Source organism: Oncorhynchus mykiss, chromosome 5 (assembly GCF_057628025.1).
Source record: "Oncorhynchus mykiss isolate SJ-2025 chromosome 5, ASM5762802v1, whole genome shotgun sequence".
NCBI lineage: Eukaryota > Metazoa > Chordata > Actinopteri > Salmoniformes > Salmonidae > Oncorhynchus > Oncorhynchus mykiss.
The window spans coordinates 29119139-29142964 of NC_143026.1; the positions used below are offsets into that span (position 1 = coordinate 29119139).

The 23826-nt window shown below is 42.6% G+C and overlaps 1 protein-coding gene across 3 annotated transcripts in view; it reads left to right on the forward strand.

Annotated features, from left to right (window-relative positions):
* The window catches only part of LOC110523554 (tight junction protein 2), a 43329-nt gene that overhangs the window by 8275 nt on the left and 11228 nt on the right, over positions 1-23826 (forward strand). Inside the window, exons 1-16 of one of the 3 annotated variants that reach the window (XM_021602346.3) lie at positions 6739-6965; positions 7900-9375; positions 11848-11901; positions 15904-16028; positions 16147-16249; positions 16420-17131; positions 17268-17371; positions 17545-17698; positions 18388-18499; positions 18676-18818; positions 21651-21735; positions 21912-22062; positions 22248-22356; positions 22476-22695; positions 22803-22987; positions 23232-23327. In XM_021602346.3, the coding sequence (XP_021458021.2) occupies positions 9304-9375; positions 11848-11901; positions 15904-16028; positions 16147-16249; positions 16420-17131; positions 17268-17371; positions 17545-17698; positions 18388-18499; positions 18676-18818; positions 21651-21735; positions 21912-22062; positions 22248-22356; positions 22476-22695; positions 22803-22987; positions 23232-23327 (2425 nt within the window). In that variant the 5' untranslated portion in view covers positions 6739-6965; positions 7900-9303. Of the gene's footprint in view, positions 1-280; positions 420-6696; positions 6966-7899; positions 9376-11847; positions 11902-15903; positions 16029-16146; positions 16250-16419; positions 17132-17267; positions 17372-17544; positions 17699-18387; positions 18500-18675; positions 18819-21650; positions 21736-21911; positions 22063-22247; positions 22357-22475; positions 22696-22802; positions 22988-23231; positions 23328-23826 lie in introns of those variants that run through there. The other 2 variants (XM_021602350.3, XM_021602349.3) reach the window with 2 other exon arrangements.

Below are 23826 nucleotides of genomic sequence, written 5' to 3' on the forward strand. Positions count from 1 at the left end.
CTGCCTTTGCATGTGTGAGTGTTTGTTTGTGTGGTTGTGACCAGGGCAAGGCTTTGTTTTGTTATGGATTGGTATTTGAACCAATAACTTTCACTGTGTTAATGTTTCACTTCAATGGCCCGTCAGCGTTTTAATTCTCTAATGTGGAATGAAATTCATTTCATACAGTTTCTACTCATTTCAGCTGACATTTTACCAATAACAATAATTTATATGAAGTTGAACTCTATTCCTAATGTCGAGTAATGGTTATCTAAAGCCCTGCTGTCTTTCCCAATAGGGACACACCCAGTACTGACCAGTCCAACACTGATCTGTTCAGGTCCAGCTGCTCCTGGGATAGGTTCTACTGGACCAAGGAAGCCCAGTACCTGTGTCTCCGTCGACTCTCTACACCCAGCTACTCTGCTATTCTGAGGGTACCTCATCCTTTCTGCCTACTTTGTATTCTTTACCCATCCTATTCTGCCCTAACACTGTGAGCGTGTGTGGTTGGACATATGATTAACAGTGGGGCAAAAAAGTATTTAGTCAGCCACCAATTGTGCAAGTTCTCCCACTTAAAAAGATGAGAGGCCTGTAATTTTCATCATAGGTACACTTCAAAAAAAAAAAAAAAATCCAGAAAATCACTTTGTAGGATTTTTAATGAATTTATTTGCAAATTATGGTGGAAAATAAGTATTTGGTCACCTACAAACAAGCACGATTTCTGGCTCTCATAGACCTGTAACTTCTTCTTTAAGAGGCTCATCTGTCCTCTACTCGTTACCTGTATTAATGGCACCTGTTTGAACTTGTTATCAGTATAAAAGACACCTGTCCACAACCTCAAACAGTCACACTCCAAACTCCACTATGGCCAAGACCAAAGAGCTGTCAAAGGACACCAGAAACTAAATTGTAGACCTGCACCAGTCTGAGAAGACTGAATCTGCAATAGGTAAGCAGCTTGGTTTGAAGAAATCAACTGTGGGAGCAATTATTATGAAATAGAAGACATACAAGACCACTGATAATCTCCCTCTGGGGCTCCACGCAAGATCTAACCCCGTGGGGTCAAAATGATCACAAGAACTGTGAACAAAAATCCCAAAACCACACAGGGGGACTTAGTGAATGACCTGCACAGAGCTGGGACCAAAGTAACAAAGCCTACCATCAGTAACACACTACGCCGCCAGGGACTCAAATCCTGCAGTGCCAGACGTGTCCCCCTGCTTAAGCCAGTACATGTCCAGGCCCGTCTGAAGTTTGCTAGAGAGCATTTGGATGATCCAGAAGAAGATTGGGAGAATGTTATATGGTCAGATGAAACCAAAATATAACTTTTTGGTAAAAACTCAAATCGTCGTGTTTGGAGGACCAAGAATGCTGAGTTGCATCCAAAGAACACCATACCTACTGTGAAGCATGGGGGTGGAAACATCATGCTTTGGGGCTGTTTTTCTGCAAAGGGACCAGGACGAATGATCCGTGTAAAGGAAAGAATGAATGGAGCCATATATTTTGAGATTTTGAGTGAAAACCTCCTTCCATCAGCAAGGGCATTGAAGATGAAACGTGGCTGGGTCTTTCAGCATGACAATGATCCCAAACACACCGCCCGGGCAACGAAGGAGTGGCTTCGTAAGAAGCATTTCAATGTCCTGGAGTGGCCTAGCCAGTCTCCAGATCGCAACCCCATAGAAAATCTTTGGAGGGAGTTGAAAGTCTGTGTTGCCCAGCAACAGCCCCAAAACATCACTGCTCTAGAGGAGATCTGCATGGAGGAATGGGCCAAAATACCAGTAACAGTGTGTGAAAACCTTGTGAAGACTTACAGAAAACATTTGACCTCTGTCATTGCCAACAAAGGGTATATAACAAAGTATTGAGAAACTTTTGTTATTGACCAAATACTTATTTTCCACCATAATTTTGCAAATAAATTCATTAAAAATCCTACAATGTGATTTTTCTGGATTTTTTTTCTCTCATTTTGTCTGTCATAGTTGAAGTGTACCTATGATGAAAATTACAGGCCTCTCATCTTTTTAAGTGGGAGAACTTGCACAATTGGTGGCTGACTAAATACTTTTTTTTGCCCCACTGTATATGGTGCCATGTGATCTAGTCTAAACAGGAAATCCAGAATGGTTTTGCGTCAGTTGGAAAAGCTCTGAAGGATATCTATTGCCTTAGATCTTCCTTCAGTTATTCATGTTCCCCATTCACAAAGTGTATGTATCCAAGGCCTTTGTCCCATTGCCCTATTTGGTAGTTGCTGGTTCTCTCCCCTCCCCCAATGCAAATTTAACCAGGAAGACAGGACTCATCCATAGAAGCGGTTCAAAGAGAACTCCGTGTGAGAGATTCAGGCCAACCATCACAACACGTATTGTTGTGCTACACTGAATAAAAATATAAACGCAACATGTAAAGTGTTGGTCCCATGTTTCATGAGCTGAAATATACGTCCAAGAGATGTTCCATACACACAAAAAGCTTATTTCTCTCAAATTGTGTGCCTAAATTTGTTTACATCCCTGTTAGTGAGCATTTCTCCTTTGCCAATATAATCCATCCACCTGACAGGTGTAACGTATCAAGAAGCTGATTAAACAGCGTGATCATTTCACAGGTGCACCAACTGGGGAGCCAGGCCCAGCCAATCAGAATGAGTTTTTTCCCCCACAAAAGGGCTTTATTATAGACAGAAAAACTCCTCAGCATCCCTCCCACCTCTCATCAGACAATCCTGCAGGTGAAGAAGCTGGATGTGGAGGTTCTGGGCTGGCGTGGTTACACGTGGTCTGTGGTTGTTAAGCTGGTTGGACGTAATGCCAAATTCTCTAAAATAGAAGTTGGAGGCAGCTTATGGTAGAGAAATTAACACAATTCTCTGGCAACAGCTCTGGTGGACTTTCCTGCAGTCAACATGCCAATTGCACGCTCCCTCAACTTGAGACATCTGTGGCATTGTGGTGTGTGACAAAACAGCACATTTTAGTGGCCTTTTGTTGTCCCCAGCACACACACAAGGTGCACCTGTGTAATGATCATGCTGTTTAATCAATTTCTTGACATATGCCACACCTGTCGGGTGGATGGATTATCTTGGCAAAGGAGAAAAGCTTACTTGGTAAAATATCCCTTACACAGCCTGGAGGTGTGTTGGGTCATTGTCCTGTTGAAAAACAAATGATAGACCCACTAGTCCGAACCAGATCGTATGGCGTATTGCTGCAGAATGCATTGGGAGCCGTGCTGGTTAAGTGTGCCTTGAATTCTAACTAAATCAGTGTCACCAGCAAAGCACCCCCACACATTAAACACCTTCTCCATGGTTTATCACACACACAGAGATCATCCGTTCACCCACACTGCCTCTCACAAAGACACGGCGGTTGGAACCAAATATCCAATTTGGACTCCAGACCAAAGGACAAATTTCCACCGGTCTAATGTCCATTGCTTGTGTTTCTAGGCCCAAGCAAGTCTCTTTTTATTGCTGTCTTTTTTAGTAGTATTTTCTTTGCAGCAATTCAACCATGAAGGTCTGATGTATCTGTTACTTGAACTCTGCGACGCATTTATTTGGCCTGCAATTTCTGAGGCTGGTAACTCTAATGAACTAATGTAACTCCTGGGTCTTCCTTTCCTGTGGCGGTCCTCATAGCGCCTGATGATTTTTGCGACTGCACTTGAAGAAATGTTCAAAGTTCTTTATTTTTCAGATTGACTGACCTTCATGTATTAAAGTAATGATGGACTGTCATTTCTCTTTGCTTATTCGAGCTGTTCTTGCCATAATATGGACTTAGTTCTATTTGGTAAAAGACCATCATCTGTATACGATCCCTACACAACTGATTGGCTCAAACGCATTAAGGAAAGAAATTCCACAAATTAACTTTTAACGAGGCACACCTGTAAATTCAAATACTTTCCAGGTGACTACCTCCATGAAGCTGGTTTAGAGAATGCCGAGTGTGCAAAGCTGTCATCAAGGCAAAGGGTGGCTACTTTGAAGAATCTCAAATATAAAATAGACTTTTATTTGTTTAGCACTTTTTTGGTTACTACATGATGATTCCATATGTGTTATTTCATAGTTTGTATGCCTTCACTGTTATTCTACAATGTAGAAAATAGCAAAAAACAAAGAGAAACCATGGAATGATTAGGTGTTCCCAAACTTTTGTGTGTGTGTGATGCAGAAATCGCTCCGCCATTTCCTGGTTGCTAAAATTTGAATAGTTCACCTAATTTCAGTTTGTGACAAAACAAGCAGCAAGTATAGTGTAGAGCAGCCAAACTCAACTGGCGGTCCAGTCCTGGCCCAGAGAATAGTCAATCCGGATGGGATAACATATTGCATTTTGTTATATAAAAGTCAATACATTATTTTTTGACAGCATTAAAAAAAATCTACCGGGCGCAGCGGCCTCTTCAACCTCTCACTCTCTCTCTGTTGCCAACTCTCCAGTAAGGAAAGTAGCTATTGACTGTCCTAAAAGTTGCTTGAAGTTGCTAAATGACGCCATCACCTAATTTGCATAATTGGCCATGTGCATGAAATTGTGATGGACGCTGTTAGGCGAGAGGAATAATGTTGTGGGAGAGACAAAAAATGAGTAAAAAAACACCCTAAATATGTTTAGAACTACAAATGAACTTTCTTCTGTTGATTCTTGTTCTTTTTTTATGTCACAATTCCACCCCTCCTCCTTTATCTGGGCTTGGGACCGGCAAAAGTGACCCAAAAGAGACACTTTGGCGGAGTTACTTAGTTTATTTTATTTTTTATTTTTCTTAATTTGGTTTTTAACCTTATGGTCCACTTAGGAGCCTACAACAAGTCACAGTAAAACATGACATTTTTTTATATATTTTTTGTATACAATCTAAATGGACCAAAAAGAGACAATAGAAAAAAATGGCAATGGCAATGTGAGAAAATGATGGTAAGTAACTAGTCTGGCCCTGATTCAGGTTAATTTTTAAATTTTTTATGTAAGCCAGAGTGGGATCAGCCAGCGGCGGCTTCTCCCATGCGCGATTCATTTGCAGTCTGGACGCGGAGGGGTGAACATCTCCTGCTCTGACTGCAGCTGGGAGGGACTGCTGCGTGAGGACTGGGCCGCCTGTGAGTGCTTTGGGACGGGGGTGGGGCCCACTGCAGCACCCGCTGCTTGTTGAGAAGAGTAAGAACGATACGTGCTTTCAAGTCAGTCTCCAATAACACCAGAAAAAGTCGCTAGATTTGTCGCTAGTCGCTTTTCTGAAAATGTGCCCGCTAGTGGTCTGAATAGTCGCTAAATATAGAGACAGTCGCTAAGTTGGCAACACTGCTCTCTCGATTGAAGCAACGCCCACCTCTACTAGTGCCGACTAATCCAATCGCGTGGCCACGTTTTACACAATCACATGAATTCAAATATCCTTTGTGTAACCTTGGGACAAGCAGGCAGAAAGAAGCAGATTTGACCGCAGTTCAACTGTAAATATGACATAAGGAGCTTTGTTACCAGTATCTTTGTTTAATATGGCTTGTTAAATAAAAAATTAAGTTAAACCATATTCAAAGACGAGTGGACGGAATAGTATTCATTCATTCTCCCTGCAACTAGCACAAAACCAATGTGTCCGTAGCTCTTGTGAAAAGTGTCAATGTTAACAGATTACCAGAGTAATTTACTCAAATCCCACACCAAAGTCCTTGTCCCTGACAGCCCAACAACATGCAATGGAGTGTTCACTGAGGATAGCTTGGGTTTTGGGAGAAAAACAACTTTTCCAGATGCTGAGATGGTAAAAGAATGCATGTGTGAAGTTGCTGACACTTTGCTTGAAGGTAAACTAAAAGATGAGCTCATGGAAAAGATCAAACTGATCCCAATGTCAGATTCCACAACAATGCGGAGAACAGAAATTTTACCTGAAGATTTAATTTAACAACTTGAGGCCATTCAGAGTTAAATGCATGGTGCATTCTGAATGCCCTCCTGTCGTGTAATCTGACAGTGGGATCTGTTTGATCTTTTCCATGAGTTTATCTTTTAGTTTACCTTCAAGCAAATGTTTTTGCATAGACAAATATGCAACCACTTTTGTTCTTCGGCATGTTTACATTCTAAATGAGTTGCAATTCAAATTCTTAGTCTCATTTAATGTACAGACCTGTTTGTTGCTATGCTGTACCACAGCGCCAATAAAGGACGATATCCATCAAGACCTTTGCCACCAAGGAAATTTGTCACTGGACCTTCTGAAATAGGAGTTGAGTACCCCTGGTGTAAAGCATCATTGTACTATCTAAACCATTGTGAAATTACTTTTCCATAACTACAAATATTGTATTTTCAGCTGTTTGACGCTTGTGTACAAAACTGATAGTAAAAAACAAAACTTAAACATGCGAACATTGAAGAGATGCCACTTCTTAGACTTGCTTTCTGTAATGACAGATCTATACCTCATATTTCTATGTGAATGTGGTTGCTTTCAGTAATCTGGAAGGATCCATTTTGCCAGAAAATGTACAGCATTCCAAGCAAAAATTAATGCGTGTTTACATTTTTTTTTGTAAAAGTAAAATGCACATTTGAGCATTGCATCAGTTATTTGATTCTTTGTTCAAGCAATGGACTGCAATTGCTCTACATATTTGTCGAGATGAAAATATCGAGACCACTTAGATTACCCCATCTTGAATTGGTACATCCTAATACGGTCTTCCCTTGCAGCGCTCTCAGACTCACTCAATTTGCTGGGTTGTTTTACTGATAATTTAAAAAAAACATGGGAAAAAATGTTAAATATGATATTGGATAGGCTGCATGTTACTTTTAACAATAGTCGTTGTCGAATTTCCTTTGTTTGAATCACAAGAAAAGTGGTCTCTGGTTTGAAAGTGCATGATGCCCGTAAATGGAGGGAGACTCTTCAGTCTTAGCAGATATGAGACACATTATTTCAAAGTAAGTAAAACTAGCGATTCTAAGGTCCATTATAAATGATTCCTTATTGTTTAATGATCTTGTTGCGATGTTAATTTCGCTGACACACACTAGAGAACAAATGTTTTACAAAGTTTCAAGTCTGTCACGGGACCCTTACTGGAACGTTTCCACCTGCTGCTGCTAACGTTACATAGTATCACGAAGGAATGAGTTCACTCGTCGCAACCATCAAAAGACTGCCTGTCAACTTTTGCATGCCAAGCCATGTTGTGATATTCCGTATGAAATGAAGATATTACTTAATATGGTGTTTGAAGTCATTGCACAATGGGAAATCAAAGGAATAATTTAGTAAAAAAATAATTAATGATTGCGTCTGAGCAAGGGTGGCAATATTTGGGAGTAAATATCCCCCCCCCAAAAAAATAAATCCTACTAGTGGTTTTAATGGATTGCTGTTGGTAGAAGTTACCTACCCTGAGGTGATATACAGCGTAGTTATGATCCTTTTTTAATGTTCCCGTGTATTTAATAGACAGTGCGTAGTCACTCCATGTAATGTGGCTGTACTGCAAGTAGAGGGCGTACTACAACCAAACAATCTAGAGTGGATTAGACTGATGGCTAGGATGGCTACCCTTCAGATAAAACCACAGTACTTCTCGGCCATAATGGGAACTATAGATTTTCATTGCCCGACTTCTAGCTGTCGTGTGTAGATTCGTTTTTTTTAGTATGGTTGGTTCCCTTGCTTGTGCTCTCTTTGCAGTTATGTGTCTGTGTTTATGATTGACAGCGCTGCATGCACTTTTTTGTTTTTGTCTGAGTGAGATTAAAGGATCTGTTCTTCTAAGCCACATCCTATGAGGGTAGCTCAGTGTTATTTCAGCCATTTCAATGTAGAAATGCTCATTCTCATCAGAGAAACTGTGTTCTCGTGTAATTCTCTCAGGAAGCCAAGACTCAGCCAGCTGACCTGCCAGTGAACTAAATGACATCACACAGCAGAAAAAGCCAATTTGACTCACTGTGCCACTGGGCTTGCCTGTACCCTGTTCTCATCACTGTTCAGGAGAGACAGATGTACAGTAGGAGCAAGCATATTATACACACTTGGTTCTCTCTCTGCCTCAATACTCAATACCACTGTCCTACCACTAGGATGTAGCACCACTCTCACCGACAGCTGGTCAGGAAGGATTTGTTAGGAGTGGTTTTAAGATGCTGTACTGTGGGAGATGGAATACGTGTGTGGTAAATGTTGGTATTTTTGGTGAGCTCCTGTCCTGTAAAATGTTCCCTCGCTGATCCAGAAGCTGGATACATTTTTCATAATGCTGGCTACTTCAAATATTTGGGAATGCACTGTTGCACTGCCCAACATTCCATCTCTCTGCCTGGAGGTATACATACTACAGACCCCCAGACTCCCACGCTCTGGTCTGCTAACTAGTATCCACACTGATTCCAATTATCTTGTCTCTTTTTTTTATCATGGTGGATTTTGCAATATCCTCCATCACGTGTGTGGCTATATCCTAATTCCTCACACTCAATCACAAGTGATTTACAATGTAGTTCTACTAGTCTGTAGAATACCTGTGTGTCAATCAATATATGCTCATTCTATATTGAGTCATAGCAATAGTCAAGGGGTTTATTCACTAGGAACCAAACACAGAGGACTAGCCTGTACTTTCCCAATAGGAAACGTTAATTTTCGCTGCAAAAGGTTTTCTGTTGCACAACGTTTTGCCACAGTTTGCTAGTGTGCACTAATGAATACACCCCAGTCCTCCCTTACCACTCCTTATCTGTCCTGTGAGTCCAAACTTCTAAAAGTGGATTATGATCTGTCCCATCCTCTGTCAGCCAGAGTGATGCCCCCATTTCCAAAAGCCTGGGCTGGAGATGTCAGCAGCACAGGGATTCGGCTCCACTTAATTTTAAGTAAAAAAAAAAAAAAAGTTATTCAAACCTGCGCTCTCAGATTGGCTGTGTGTGCCCCCGTGTGTTTTTTAAAGTATGTGGTAAAAGCGTTTGTTTTTCTGTATGTGTGAGTATTTGGGTTAAATGCTTACACACACAATTGCATACTCATTTGTATGTGTGTGCGATTTAGGTCGGTGCATTATTTTGTGTGTGTATTTTAATCATCAGCATGGTTGTGCGATTGTGTAAACACAGTCTGTGGATGGTGGGATTTGCGCTGAATGTAGGCCAGCAGAATCCAGCTTATGTCAAAGCTAGGCAGGCCAAAGCAGGGTGTTGCAGTTACCGCTGGTGCTGCTGTGGAAATGGAGGAGGTAGAGTCGTAGCAGCGCATCAGAGGAGGTAGAGGAGCAGAGGAGAAACCATGAAGACGGTCCTTCACCAGCACAGGAAATGGATCCACACCTACAAGGCCACTCCCATCCTCAAGGGGCTTGTGAGTGACTCCAGCTTGGCTCTAGATAGTTAGACAGGTGGTCTTTGGGTGGAAAGGTAAGAAGGTAGACAGGCAGTTGTGACAAGTGTTTTATGAAGGGTGTAGTAGTTTCAGTGAGTGAAGTTGGTAAAAATGTGCGTCAGTGGTTATTTTGGTAGAGTTCTGTTTTCAACTGGTGGTATGGGGTCTGTGTTGTAAGGCTGACGGTGTGTGGAATAAGTAGTCCATGTGTGATGCTGGTTAGTAGACTGATAACTCACACAATTCTTCCACTGCTCTGTCGTTTGCTACATACAGTGCCTTGCGAAAGTATTCGGCCCCCTTTAACTTTGCGACCTTTTGCCACATTTCAGGCTTCAAACATAAATATATAAAACTGTATTTTTTTGTGAAGAATCAACAACAAGTGGGACACAATCATGAAGTGGAACGACATTTATTGGATATTTCAAACTTTTTTAACAAATCAAAAACTGAAAAATTGGACGTGCAAAATTATTCAGCCCCCTTAAGTTAATACTTTGTAGAGCCACCTTTTGCTGCGATTACAGCTGTAAGTCGCTTGGGGTATGTCTCTATCAGTTTTGCACATCGAGAGACTGAAATGTTTTCCCATTCCTCCTTGCAAAACAGCTCGAGCTCAGTGAGGTTGGATGGAGAGCCTTTGTGAACAGCAGTTTTCAGTTCTTTCCACAGATTCTCGATTGGATTCAGGTCTGGACTTTGACTTGGCCATTCTAACACCTGGATATGTTTATTTTTGAACCATTCCATTGTAGATTTTGCTTTATGTTTTGGATCATTGTCTTGTTGGAAGACAAATCTCCGTCCCAGTCTCAGGTCTTTTGCAGACTCCATCAGGTTTTCTTCCAGAATGGTCCTGTATTTGGCTCCATCCATCTTCCCATCAATTTTAACCATCTTCCCTGTCCTTGCTGAAGAAAAGCAGGCCCAAACCATGATGCTGCCACCACCATGTTTGACAGTGTTCAGGGTGATGAGCTGTGTTGCTTTTACGCCAAACATAACGTTTTGCATTGTTGCCAAAAAGTTCAATTTTGGTTTCATCTGACCAGAGCACCTTCTTCCACATGTTTGGTGTGTCTCCCAGGTGGCTTGTGGCAAACTTTAAATGACACTTTTATGGATATCTTTAAGAAATGGCTTTCTTCTTGCCACTCTTCCATAAAGGCCAGATTTGTGCAATATACAACTGATTGTTGTCCTATGGACAGAGTCTCCCACCTCAGCTGTAGATCTCTGCAGTTCATCCAGAGTGATCATGGGCCTCTTGGCTGCATCTCTGATCAGTCTTCTCCTTGTATGAGCTGAAAGTTTAGAGGGACGGCCAGGTCTTGGTAGATTTGCAGTGGTCTGATACTCCTTCCATTTCAATATTATCGCTTGCACAGTGCTCCTTGGGATGCTTGGGAAATCTTTTTGTATCCAAATCCGGCTTTCTTCACAACAGTATCTCGGACCTGCCTGGTGTGTTCCTTGTTCTTCATGATGCTCTCTGCGCTTTTAACGGACCTCTGAGACTATCACAGTGAAGGTGTATTTATACGGAGACTTGATTACACACAGGTGGATTGTATTTATCATCATTAGTCATTTAGGTCAACATTGGATCATTCAGAAATCCTCACTGAACTTCTGGAGAGAGTTTGCTGCACTGAAAGTAAAGGGGCTGAATAATTTTGCACGCCCAATTTTTCAGTTTTTGATTTGTTAAAAAAGTTTGAAATATCCAATAAATGTTCTACTTCATGATTGTGTCCCACTTGTTGTTGATTCTTCACAAAAAAATACAGTTTTATATCTTTATGTTTGAAGCCTGAAATGTGGCAAAAGGTCGCAAAGTTAAAGGGGGCCGAATACTTTCGCAAGGCACTGTATTTTAGTCAGAGACTGCCATCATTGAAGTTGTTTGTGGCATGGGGGGGGGGGGGGCCTTGTACAAAAGTAATCAGTGATCGGATTGTCTCTAACCAAGTATCAAAGCCAATGACACATTTTCAAACTGCCACTTTACCCACGTGTGTTCTGGCTCTGGCCCAACCCCTCGGTTTCGGGACCAATCGGACGGCTCCTTATGTGTTCACATTCTGTGACGGGTCGGGGAGGTATTCCGATCTAGACTCATTATGGAGAAGGAACTCTTCCGTGGGCGTGGCGTAGCGTTTGGCGGGTGCAAGGAGTCTGGTTAGCCAGGCAAAGTGATTAGTTGGTGTGTACTGTACTATGTGCTCAGAGAGCATGTGTTGGAAACATAAGAGTTTGTTTGTGCCAGGTATAGTACTGTTATCTTTTGTGTTGGCTATATGAGATTTGGAGTACGATGTTTTGATGTATTCTATTGGCATGGTCATTCAAGATTAATCTGACTCTGTATGTCTTGTTGAAATGAGAAACAAATGGTTAATATATCCTGTTCTAACCCTTATTATGGAATGTGCCCTTCTCCCAAAGAGCCCAGTCATGGAGGAAACCATGTGGGAGCAGTATACTGTGACACTGCAGAGGGTGAGTCTAGTTTTGCAATACACACACCGTACTGGATTACTACACAATACAATATATTGCTTGCCATTACTGCAACCATAACACCCTTTACTCCAACCATATCACATTTCAGTGCATAACATTACCCTTCTTGTAGGGTTATAGCCAAACCAGATATTAATTATAATTTCCATCTACAGCTACACCACCAGATTACAATGCAATATACTGTAGATCCTTTTAAGCTCTGTTTCTTTCAAAACATGTGCTATAATATCAACCCCAGGGGTACGTAGAGTGCCGTCGAGGGTACGCCAAATAAAAATGTGATCCACATAAAATTAAAATCTTCACATTTTGAAACAGTCCATTTATGTTTTCCAACGGGGCTAAACATTTGGGTGAGGTTTTTTTCTCGCCTGAATAGCCTCGTTTCACTGCCCAAAATTAAACCATCTAGTGTTCAGCAAAATCACAACACAATGTCAAATACAGGTAGCCTAGTCAAATAATTAACATCCAATCATATCAACTGTTAAATGCTGACCACACCTGTTGAGTCGTGTGCGCAAGCGTTGCAAAATAAATGTAAACATGCATGTTATTCAATTATTGCACCTACACTGCTTGCACGCCAACAAGCGTCTGCGTTGCCAAGCGCTAATACAGTCAGTTCTATTTGTGACCCTGAACGGGGTGCAAGTTCTGCCTCTCCTATCTCCTCATTGGTTTATAGAAGCAGATACCCAGATGCCATCTCCTTGTTGGTTATAACCACGTGGTTGATTGAAAGATGAACTGAGTTTGGTCGGTTGTCGTGATAACTATGAAAGTTCAATGCCAATCGCCATAGAAAGTCCAATGAAGAAATAGCCTGGAAGGAGAAGAGATGACTAGAAATGATTCAGTTGACTGTTTTTATGTGTGGATTAATTGTCGGAGTAGAGGACCTTGTGCATTTCAGGTAAAATAACAACTCAATGTTTATATCCCAGAACAAATTAGCTAGAAACAGCAAGCTAGCTAAATAGGATAAATTAGCTAGCAACTGCAAGCTAGCTAGCTAAATTGCCATAAATATTTAATACTTTTTGCCCTGTCCCCAAATTAATATATTTGGTTCAGAGTTTGTTTTTGAAATTTCAACCTGCATGTCGTGATTTCGTTTGGTGTGGGGGGGACAAAATCAATTGGCGCATGCGCAGCTGATTTCGATACGGTGTTACTCTCTCGTGAAAATTCCACTAACGGTCTGTATGTAGCCAAACGTAGCTGCTGCTCATTCCGTTTGCTCGAAAATGGATAAAGGGTAAAAAAAAAAAAAGTAAGGCCCACATCTATAGACGCATACATACCAGCTCTACTGGTAGTACTGCTACTACCAGCAGTGCTACTACACCTGCATCTGTCTGACAGATGCTTCCACGAGCACATCCAATGCCAGCATCAGTAATTCTACAATTGTTGTTAGCCCAGCTAGCATGGACACTGACAGTTGTGAATCTGATGCAGCTGAAGAGCTACTGCCCCCTTACCCAGGGAAAGCACCGAACCAGACATTGGCCCATCAAAGAGGCGCAAATATGATGAACTACATTGATTTGGGGTTCACTTATATTGGGAGTAGTGCCTTTCCTCAGCCACAGTGTGTTATATGTGTAAAAGTCTCACAACTCGATGAAACCTTCACTCTTGCACAGACATTTTAGAAACAAAACATGCCAATTTGAACAATAAGCCGCAGGAGTTTTTTGAGCGAGAATTCAGACTTTCGAGTAGTAAGACCTATAAAAGCAACAGATACCATTAATAAGAAGGGGCTAAAAGCATCTAGAATGGTGAGCTACCGAGTGGCTAGGACAGGCAAGCCCCATACATTGTACTGGACATGTTTGTGACATTAAATGGACTTTGGTGATCAAGATGTTTTGGTATCTGTACTGATGGCACAAAAGCCATGCCAGGGAAACATAGTGGAGTGTTAACGGGCGTGCAAGCAGTTGCTCCTGAAACCACTTGGGTACACTGTAGCATCCACCGAGAGGCTCTTGCTGCCTAGGGAATGCTTGACAGCTTGAAAGACGTTTTGGACACTGCAGTGAAAATGGTTAACTTTGTTAAATCAAGGCCCCTGAACACTCGTGTATTTTCTGCACTATGCAATGATATTGGCAGCGACCATGTAACACTTTTACAACATACAGAAGTGCGCTGGTTATCAAGGGGCAAAGTATTGACATTTTTTTTTTTAATTGAGAGACGAGCTTAAAGTTATTTACTGATCATCATTTTCACTTGCCTGACCACTTGCATGAGTTTCTCACATGACTGGCCTATCTGGGTGATGTTTTTTTCTCATCTGAATGATCTGAGTCTAGGATTACAGGGACTCAACTATATACAATGTGTGGGACAAAATTGAGGCTATGATTAAGAAGTTGGAGTTCTCTGTTTGCATAAACAAGGACAACACACAGGTCTTGCCATCATTGTATGATTTTTTTTTTTGTGTGTGTGCAAATGAACTCAAGCTTATGGACAATGTCAAATGTGATATGGCAAAGCACCTAAGTGAGTTGGGTGCACAATTACACAGGTACTTTCCTGAAACGGATGACCCAAACAACTGGATTCATTATCCCTTTCATGCCCTGCCTCCAGTCCACTTACCAATATCTGAACAAGAGCCTCATTAAAATTGCAACAAGCGGTTCTGTGAAAATGTAATTTAATCAGAAGCCACTGCCAGATTTCAGGATTAGGAGTATCCTGCCTTGGCAAAAAAATGTGCTGTTAAGACACTGATGCCCTTTGCAACCACGTACCTATGTGAGAGTGGATTCTCGGCCCTCACTAGCATGAAAATGAAATACAGGCACAGACTGTGTGGAAAATGATTTAAGACTGAGACTCTCCAATACAACCCAACATTCCAGAGTTATGTGCATCCTTTCAAGCACATCCTTCTCATAAACCTGTGGTGAGTTATTCACAATTTTGATGAACAAATAAGGTTTTATATGTAAGATGGTTAAATAAAGAGCAAAATTATTAATTATTATTATTTGTACCCTTGTCCTATAAGAGTTCTTTGTCACTGTCACAATCTGGCTCGTGGGAAAACTCATACTCATTCTTATGTTTTTAATAAATGTATTGTGTAGTGTGTGTGTGGCAGGCTTACAATGATGGCAAAAAAACATTTGAGAGTGCGCTGACCCTGGTGCTAGAGAGGATACGCAGCCTGAGGTTGAATGTTTGAAGGGGTATGGGACTGTAATAAGTTTGGGAACCACTGATCTAGAACATGTTCATTCATCTACAGCACACATTCCATGCATGCAGCACATCTGCCCAGCACTGTTAATCGTGTGTAGCTCACACTCATTGTCTCATAGCCTCACTCTATGCTCTGGATATGAAGCTGCTTTTAACAAATAGATTTTGTTGACCACCACATCACTGACCCTTCCACATCCAGCTGTCATATGCGCTCTCTAGACTCTCTTTCTTCATCCATCCTTCTACATCCCCTTAGTCCCAGTTTCTTTCATAATCCTCGTTCCAATTTACCCTTCCTCCCTTCCTCTTTCTTTAGCTTACCATATCACTCGCTCTCTAACAATCCATTGCCTCCATTGTCCCTGTCTCTCTCTGGTATTGAAAGACATTGGAGTGGAGCAATTTTATTTAAAATGAATTGTACAGATGGGAGAGGGTGGGGTGGGGTGGAGTCTTGGAGGACCATCAAATCTTTGCTCCAATCTCATCTTGGCAGCGCAGGGGCAGGTACACCACACAGACAACAAGGACAGGGACAGAAGGGTACACCCCCCCCCCCACACACACACACACACACACACACACACACACACACACACAAAGTAAACTTAGACTTACTTAAAATAATTAGATATATTCACTCCGAAACTAACCTGAACAGACACAGGCGCTTGCACGCACAGAAATCTAATCTAAACACCCATACAAACACATCTCTAATACATGTCTTCTCCACTTCAGGACCCCAAGATGGGTTTTGGTATTGCAGTGTCCGGGGGGCGGGACAACCCCAATGAGGAAAGCGGGGAGATGTCCATAGTAGTGTCTGACGTGCTTCAGGGAGGGCCCGCCGATGGCCTGCTATTGTACGTACCTCCTGTCTATCAATCATAATGATGCATCATGTGTTCTGTCATTTTAATCTGCAGTTTGAATATCTCACAGTGGATTTGTTTTCCCTCGCATGTTAATTGTGTTTTGTAGTGAGAATGACCGGGTGGTGCAGGTGAACGCTATTCCCATGGATGGTGTGCCACACTCCTTCGCTGTACAGACCCTCAGAAAGTGTGGGAAAGTAGCCAAAATTGTGAGTATAATATTTGACATCTGTTTTATTATGGTTGCAACAAAAAAAAAAGATGCTTGTGATTTTACATTTAGGACTCAAGTATAGGAGTTTTGGATCTGAGGGTTGGATAAGTGTCAATGATTCCTGACTGTTCAGTCAGTGCCTGATGTGGTCTTTGGTTTTGACAGACAGTCAAGAGGCCCAGGAAGGTTTCGGTCAACCTGCTGAAACACGGCCCTTCCCCTGACGACCGTGTCTTCAACAACAATGACTATGACCAGGACCGCCACAGTGTGTACAGTGGACGCAGTGGTCATCAAGATCGTGACCACAGCCAGGAGAGGGGAGGTTACACAGACGCTGGCTACCAGGGACAGGGCTTTGACCGGGATTACGGTCGAGATGACCGGGGCAGGAGTATGGAGAGGGACATTGATCCAGAGAGGCAGTACAGACGAGACGGCAGCAAAGGTCGGACTCTGGACCGCGAACGTAGCCCTGACCGCCGCTACAAAAGTGACCGCACTCTTGACCGTGACCACAGCCCCAATCTGCGTTACCGTAGTGATCTCACTCTTGACCGCGACCCCAGCCCTGACAGGCGTTTCCGTAGCGAACGTACTCTGGACCGGACTAACAGCCCTGACTTGCGATACAGAGCTGGTCACAGTCCTTCCCGCAGTCACGGTCGCGACCACAGCTTTGAGCGGAACCGCAAACGTGTTCCTAGTGACCGCGACCAGAAGAAGGAGCAGATGAAGAGGAGTGGGAGCAGGGAACGTTTGGACCGTTCACCCTCCCCCGTATCCATGCCAATCCCCATGTCCCGCCCTCCTTGGGAGCCGGAGCCCCTGGAGAAACCCGTTAGTGTGCTGCTACTGAAGAACAGGCCCAACGAAGGTCAGTATAGGTCTATACGAAATATTACATTATATTGATCTTGCTCCTCCATTTCTGTTTACTCTACCTACCCTCTCCAAGACTGCCTTTTTTTAAATGTTTGCTTAGTTTTTATGTTGACGTGTGTTTGTTATAGAGTATGGTCTGCATCTGGGTAGTCAGCTGTTCATTAAGGAGATGACCAGCACAGGTCTGGCCTGCAGGGATGGCAACCTCCAGGAGGGAGACATCATACTGAAGGTAGGAAGGGCCTCACACAGACACACCACTGTTTTATCTCTGCCCTGGGGGAAGTATTGTTTCACTGCTGCCTCTTCAATAATGATGTGTAGAGTTGGCCAAAAGCATGACAGCACTCTCTTAGACAGGTGGCTACAGATGTGAATGTGCTTTGACATCTCACCCTGTGTCAGATCAATGGTACGGTGACAGAGAACCTGTCTCTGAGTGATGCAGGGAAGCTGATCGAGAAGTCTCGTGGGAAGCTGCAGCTGGTGGTGCAGAGAGACAGAAGACAGGTCCTCATCAGGATTCCTCCCCTGGTAGACAGTGACTCTGAGCTCGATGGTGAGAGACCCGCCACTCTGTCTCTGTTGCAGCAGCTCCTTTCCTTTTTAAGGAAAACACTTTTTATGTGGACAGATTCAGAACTGTCCCCGTGCTTTTTTCTTTCATTGACCTTCTGTATAATCTGCTGATTTGAACATGTACGTTTTCTGCTGTTCATTGTTCTGTCCCTGTCTGGTTTATTGAAATGTCTGTTTAGTTTTTGTTTGATTCTCGCAGAAAGCACTTTCCACCTTTTTGGGATAATCCTTTATTTTATTTTACTTTACTCACCCTCCACATGATCATTGGTATAGAGATGTCACATGACCCAGAGGCTTCTCACCCACAATGTTCCATTCAGGGATGTGGTGTGTGAGCACTTACCTCGGGAATATAATACCCCTCATAGTCCACCTATTGAATATGACAGAGTTGTATTATCTTATGGTCTGAAATGTAGCATATGTGCTGTCTAAGATTGGAACTGCAGCTAAGTTATTGAGTACAGGAGTGCATGTCTGTGTATCACTGCCACAGTGTAATAACTGTGTGAGGTTTGCTGTGTCTGTTTCACTCTACTTATAATATGTTTCATGTTTCTTGGGTAAAAAGTTGAGTTGGTGTTTCACTGAGGCTGTATGTATGAATCATGACTTGGGTGATCTGTCTGAAGATGAACTAGATGTTGGTGATATTTTGTGTTCCAGATATCTCAGAGATCGGGTCGTACCGCTCCTACTCGCCACAGGATGACCGACGGGCCCCCACCTCAGACCTGTCTTCCCATTCCTCCAATGAGAGGCTCAGAGACAAACCCAGGTAACCTGTCACCCTCTGGTCCCACCTGCACTATGGATCACTCTTATGTACCGGTAACAAGTTCAGATATTTACAGAATTACTGTTTTTACTCCATCACTATGAGAAAAGTCTACTTTGACTGTAGCTGTGCTGTAGAGTTTGAGAATCATAGGATTCTGTGTGCGTTAACATCAGGGAGGACCCACCAAGCAGGCTGGCTAAGATGGGCGCCATGCCGACACCGTTCGCCATGCCAGCACGAGTATCGGATAGAGTTATGGAGGACACGCCCCCTCTGCAAGCAGAGAGGGAGGAGTCCCGCCCAGAAACGCCCCCAGGTAACTACAATGCCTTGAAACAAATGAATACGATAGATACTAATTTTTTCCTGTTATTATATAACCAGCATCGGGTAAATTACACCTAGGGCTGTACCTTATTACCGGCAGTTATGTCATAAACACAGTCAAATTCCACGTGACCATTGCATTTGATTTGATACCTGCATTTGATGGTAATGGTGCTTTTAAGACACCTGTTCGGGATGTTCAAGTCCGAAAATCGGAGCTCTAGAAAGGTGCCAGAGTTTCCGTCTTGGAATTCTGATTTGGACGACTGCTCAAAACGGTTTTTCCCAGGCAATCCAATTTTTTTCAGAGTTCCCAGTTGTCTTGAATATACTAAAGTCGGGAGATGTCTGAGTTTCCAGTTGTTTTGAACATGGCATTAGTCTCTGCGGAGGGAGGGAGAGAGCAGCAAAGGGTCAGCCTCTCAAAGTCCCTGCTCTCTCATTCCTTTCCTCTGGTGAGACTGACCAGAGAGAGGGGACACAGTCTTCCACCTTATGACGTAACTTGAGTCGTACCGCATCATCAAGCACAAATTCATGTTCCTATGACCAGAGAAAGTGAAATATTCCTTGATATTAAAATAGACACGACGAGCTGCTAATAATAATACAAACGCAGGGCTATCGATACACTTGGCTACTCATTCATTGCTGTTGCGGAGCAAGTGGGAGGGAGAAGGCCTTTTATTTTTTGTAATAAAGACTGTTGACAGTGCCAAGTAAAACATTTAACATTAACTCACTCATGAAAACAGCAGCTCTTTGCTGTATTCTTTGACGTCTCTCTCTGGTCATGGTTTTAAGTTATGAAATCTCACATAGGCTAGTATCAAACTTGTAGGTGCTGTGATTTGAGCTTGTTTGCTTCCGACAAATAAAATGGTTCAAAATGGGAACACTCAGGGCTTCTGAATCAAGTGCACCTACCGCTAACAGTACAACGCAAACAATAAAGGAGCGCAAGCATTTATCGTTGGCTTTTCAACAGCAATGTTTGGCGATCGACTAGGAATGCCTTGAAGATCCACCAGGTCTGTGCAGGGCAACAGTTAGCCTACAATTATAGTGTATTTGATTTGGAGTAGCCTAGTAATAGGGCATTTTTTTATATTTTCATAATTAAATGAATAATGACATTTTTAGCTACAGAATATCTCACCACTGTGCGTTAACATCGCTCTCTTTAATTCCTTTCTCCAGCGCAGAGTTGAATTATGTTTTATTGTGGAAACATGTTAGACCTACTAGAGGGATACCTAGTCAGTTGTACAACTGAATGCCTTCAACTGAAATGTGTCTTCCGCATTTAACCCAACCCCTCTGAATCAGAGAGGTGCGGGGGGGGGGGGGGGGGGTCTGCCTAATCGACATCTGTTTTCGGCGCCTGGGGAACAGTGGGTTAACTGCCTTGCTCAGGGGCAGAATGACAAATCCCAGCTCAGGGTTTCGATCCGGCAACCTTTCGGTTACTGGCCCAACGCTCTAACTACTAGGCTACCTGCCAACACTACTATTGATGTTCCCGAACATATTTAATTTGGTTTCCCAAATTAAGCACTGGGTAGCTGCAGGAACGGGGTTGGAGAGCCAATAGCATACAGAGTTTGGGTGGAATATTACCTGTCACGCAGCAAGAGGCTGCATGCTTCTCAAACAGGAGTTGATGCATGGAGTGAAATAAATGGAGTAACCTACCTGCATGATTGAACGAACCGGTGGGAAAGCAGCCTCCGTTGGCTATTGACTGCATTAAATGTCATTTTTCCCCCTGCCCATTTGATAATGGGCTGTTCTATATCAAAACTAATTTTACAAGACAAGATTAAATTGAGAATAGTCTGATGGGTAAAAATGTGACCTCTTGATGTGAGAACAGCATGTGCAGCCTGAAGCAAGAAACCGAGTGCAATTTCTTAATTTTTTTATGATATCAAATCATCAATAGCTTGTAGTTGCGTTATGCAGCCCATATGTTTTGATTTCTAAGACATTAAGGTTTGTATCCGTCACAACTAAATGAGCAAAATAACTATAAATCTAGAGTATAGGACCTGTTTCAAATGATCACTTTTACGCTTCAATGCTCACTCGCTCCAGAATGGGAAAAATATCCTTTATATTTTATTCAGCATAGTTTAATTATATTCTTCTTACTATAAAATCATATAAAATAATCACACTGGACTGATAGGCTTGTTCATTTAGCAGACAAGATATGCTATGGCATAGTGCATAGCCAGATAACATTCAGTAGGCCAACTCATATTCTGTTCTTCTGAAATACATGTTCATCATATCATAATGTTTCTTCATTCCTGCATAAAATAAGTAATGGATTTGTGATAGTGTATATTACTTTTTATTATTTAGATTTTTTTTATGTAGATGTTCAAAAAGCACACCCGTGGCTTGTATTTTTTTATTTTTTTATTTTACCTTTATTTAACCAGGCAAGTCAGTTAAGAACAAATTCTTATTTTCAATGACGGCCTGGGAACAGTGGGTTAACTGCCTGTTCAGGGGCAGAACGACAGATTTGTACCTTGTCAGCTCGGGGGTTTGAACTCACAACCTTCCGGTTACTAGTCCAACGCTCTAACCACTAGGCTACCCTGCCGTATGGGTGGAGGCTTGGCGATGCTCAACATCTTTATGTTAATTACCGGTGAATTACAGAGAAACTGGCTGGCAGTCTTTTGCATGACAATAACCAGCAGACAAAACTTCATGACTGTCACAGCCCTACTTACACCTCCATCATAGTAATGCTAAAAGAAGCACACAATCACTGATCTGTCTCACTAGGATTTTCTTTTTACAGCATCGGTAGTCAATGTTGCCCCAAAAGTCCACGCTTCCCCAAAGCTGCCGCTGAGGCCAAGCATAGAGGACCAGGACATATACGGGTGAGTCATCGACTTTACATGCACAGTATGTGTTGGTTCCTCATCTACAGAGAATTTGTCTAGGGTGCCGATTCTGTTAACTCATCAGTGTAGTATACTCTAAAGTAGATTATGTATAGAAATGTACAAATGTTATTAACTTGTCATTAGTCTTAAATGTATTATGTGTTGTCCAGCCCCAGCACGGGGATGGTGCGTTTCCAGAAGGGAGATAGCGTGGGGCTGAGGCTGGCGGGAGGAAACGATGTGGGAATCTTCATTGCAGGCGTTCAGGAGGACAGCCCTGCAGAACAGGAGGGCCTTCGCACCGGGGACCAGATCATGAAGGTAGGGGAAGGGTTAACTCTTAGTCTAATGTCATTGTTTGATCTGTGTCATTATATGAATATTTGTCTGATTATGTTTGTGTGTCTCCTGTGTTTTTAATGTGTGTCATATTTGAAACCCCTTAGGTCTGTTCATGAGTGCTTTACGTGATAGATCTAATGTTATGTCTTTGTCTGTTTGTCCAGGTGAATAACATGGACTTCAGGGGCATAGTGCGTGAGGATGCTGTCCTGTACTTGCTGGAGATTCCAAAGGGAGATGATGTCACCATCCTGGCTCAGAGCAAACCTGATGGTGAGCAATGCCTTCACTCTATAGATTTTAAGGCAAGTCATATTCATATAGTCATATTATTTCAGGTCATGTTGCAGGTCAAGTAATTTGAAGTTTGTGGTGTGTGTTGTCTGTTCTAGTCTATAAGGACATCCTGGCATCGGGTAGGGGGGACTCTTTCTTCATCAGGACCCACTTTGAGTATGAGAAAGAGGTTCCCCAGAGCCTGCCCTTCTTCCGGGGGGAGATCTTCAAGGTGACGGACACACTCTATGACGGCAAGCTTGGCAACTGGCTGGCCAGCCGCACTGACAAAGACAACCAGCTGCTGGAGAAGGGTATCATCCCCAATAAGAGCAGGTATGTGTGTGTGCTGGTATGTGTGTCAAGGATTATGTGTGTGTCTGTGCGTGCAATGATTGGTAGTTGGTGCCAATTTATGATGCATGTTGTTCTCTTCTTCTCAGGGCTGAACAAATGTCAAATGTGCAGAACGCCCAGAGAGGAACAGCCAATGACAGAGGAGACTTCTGGAGGTTGAGAGGTCAAAGAGCGGTGAAGAAGAAGGACCTCCGTAAGAGCAGAGAGGACCTGACTGCCATCTCTGTCACCACACGCTTCCCTGCCTATGAGAGGGTGGTCTTACGAGAAGGTAGGTCACCCAAGGCAGAAGACTCCTATCTCATGTTGTGGTGTGGTCTAAGAGCCACTTGACTGCAAAGAACAGAGTAAGATCAAAAAGGACATATCAAAACACTAAACCTTTGTTTGAACTTCATAACTTCAACTGAATGTTTCTGAAATTATTATTTATTTTCCCATAATGGTCTGCACTAGACCGCAAGTAGGAAGTCCATTCCAGATGTGAGATACTGTGTGTCTGTGTTGATCCTCAGCTGGCTTCAGGAGACCAGTGGTTGTGTTTGGGCCCATCGCAGACGCAGTCAATGAGAAACTGGGAAACGACCTGCCTGAAGAGTTTGTCATAGCCAGTAAGTATGGTGCTCCTAACTAATGCTTGTGAATGAATTTGCATCATGTACAGTGCCTTGCGAAAGTATTCGGCCCCCTTGAACTTTGCGACCTTTTGCCACATTTCAGGCTTCAAACATAAAGATATAAAACTGTATTTTTTTGTGAAGAATCAACAACAAGTGGGACACAATCATGAAGTGGAACGACATTTATTGGATATTTCAAACTTTTTTAACAAATCAAAAACTGAAAAATTGGGCGTGCAAAATTATTCAGCCCCTTTACTTTCAGTGCAGCAAACTCTCTCCAGAAGTTCAGTGAGGATCTCTGAATGATCCAATGTTGACCTAAATGACTAATGATGATAAATACAATCACGCAAAATTATTCAGCCCCCTTAAGTTAATACTTTGTAGCGCCACCTTTTGCTGCGATTACAGCTGTAAGTCGCTTGGGGTATGTCTCTATCAGTTTTGCACATCGAGAGACTGACATTTTTTCCCATTCCTCCTTGCA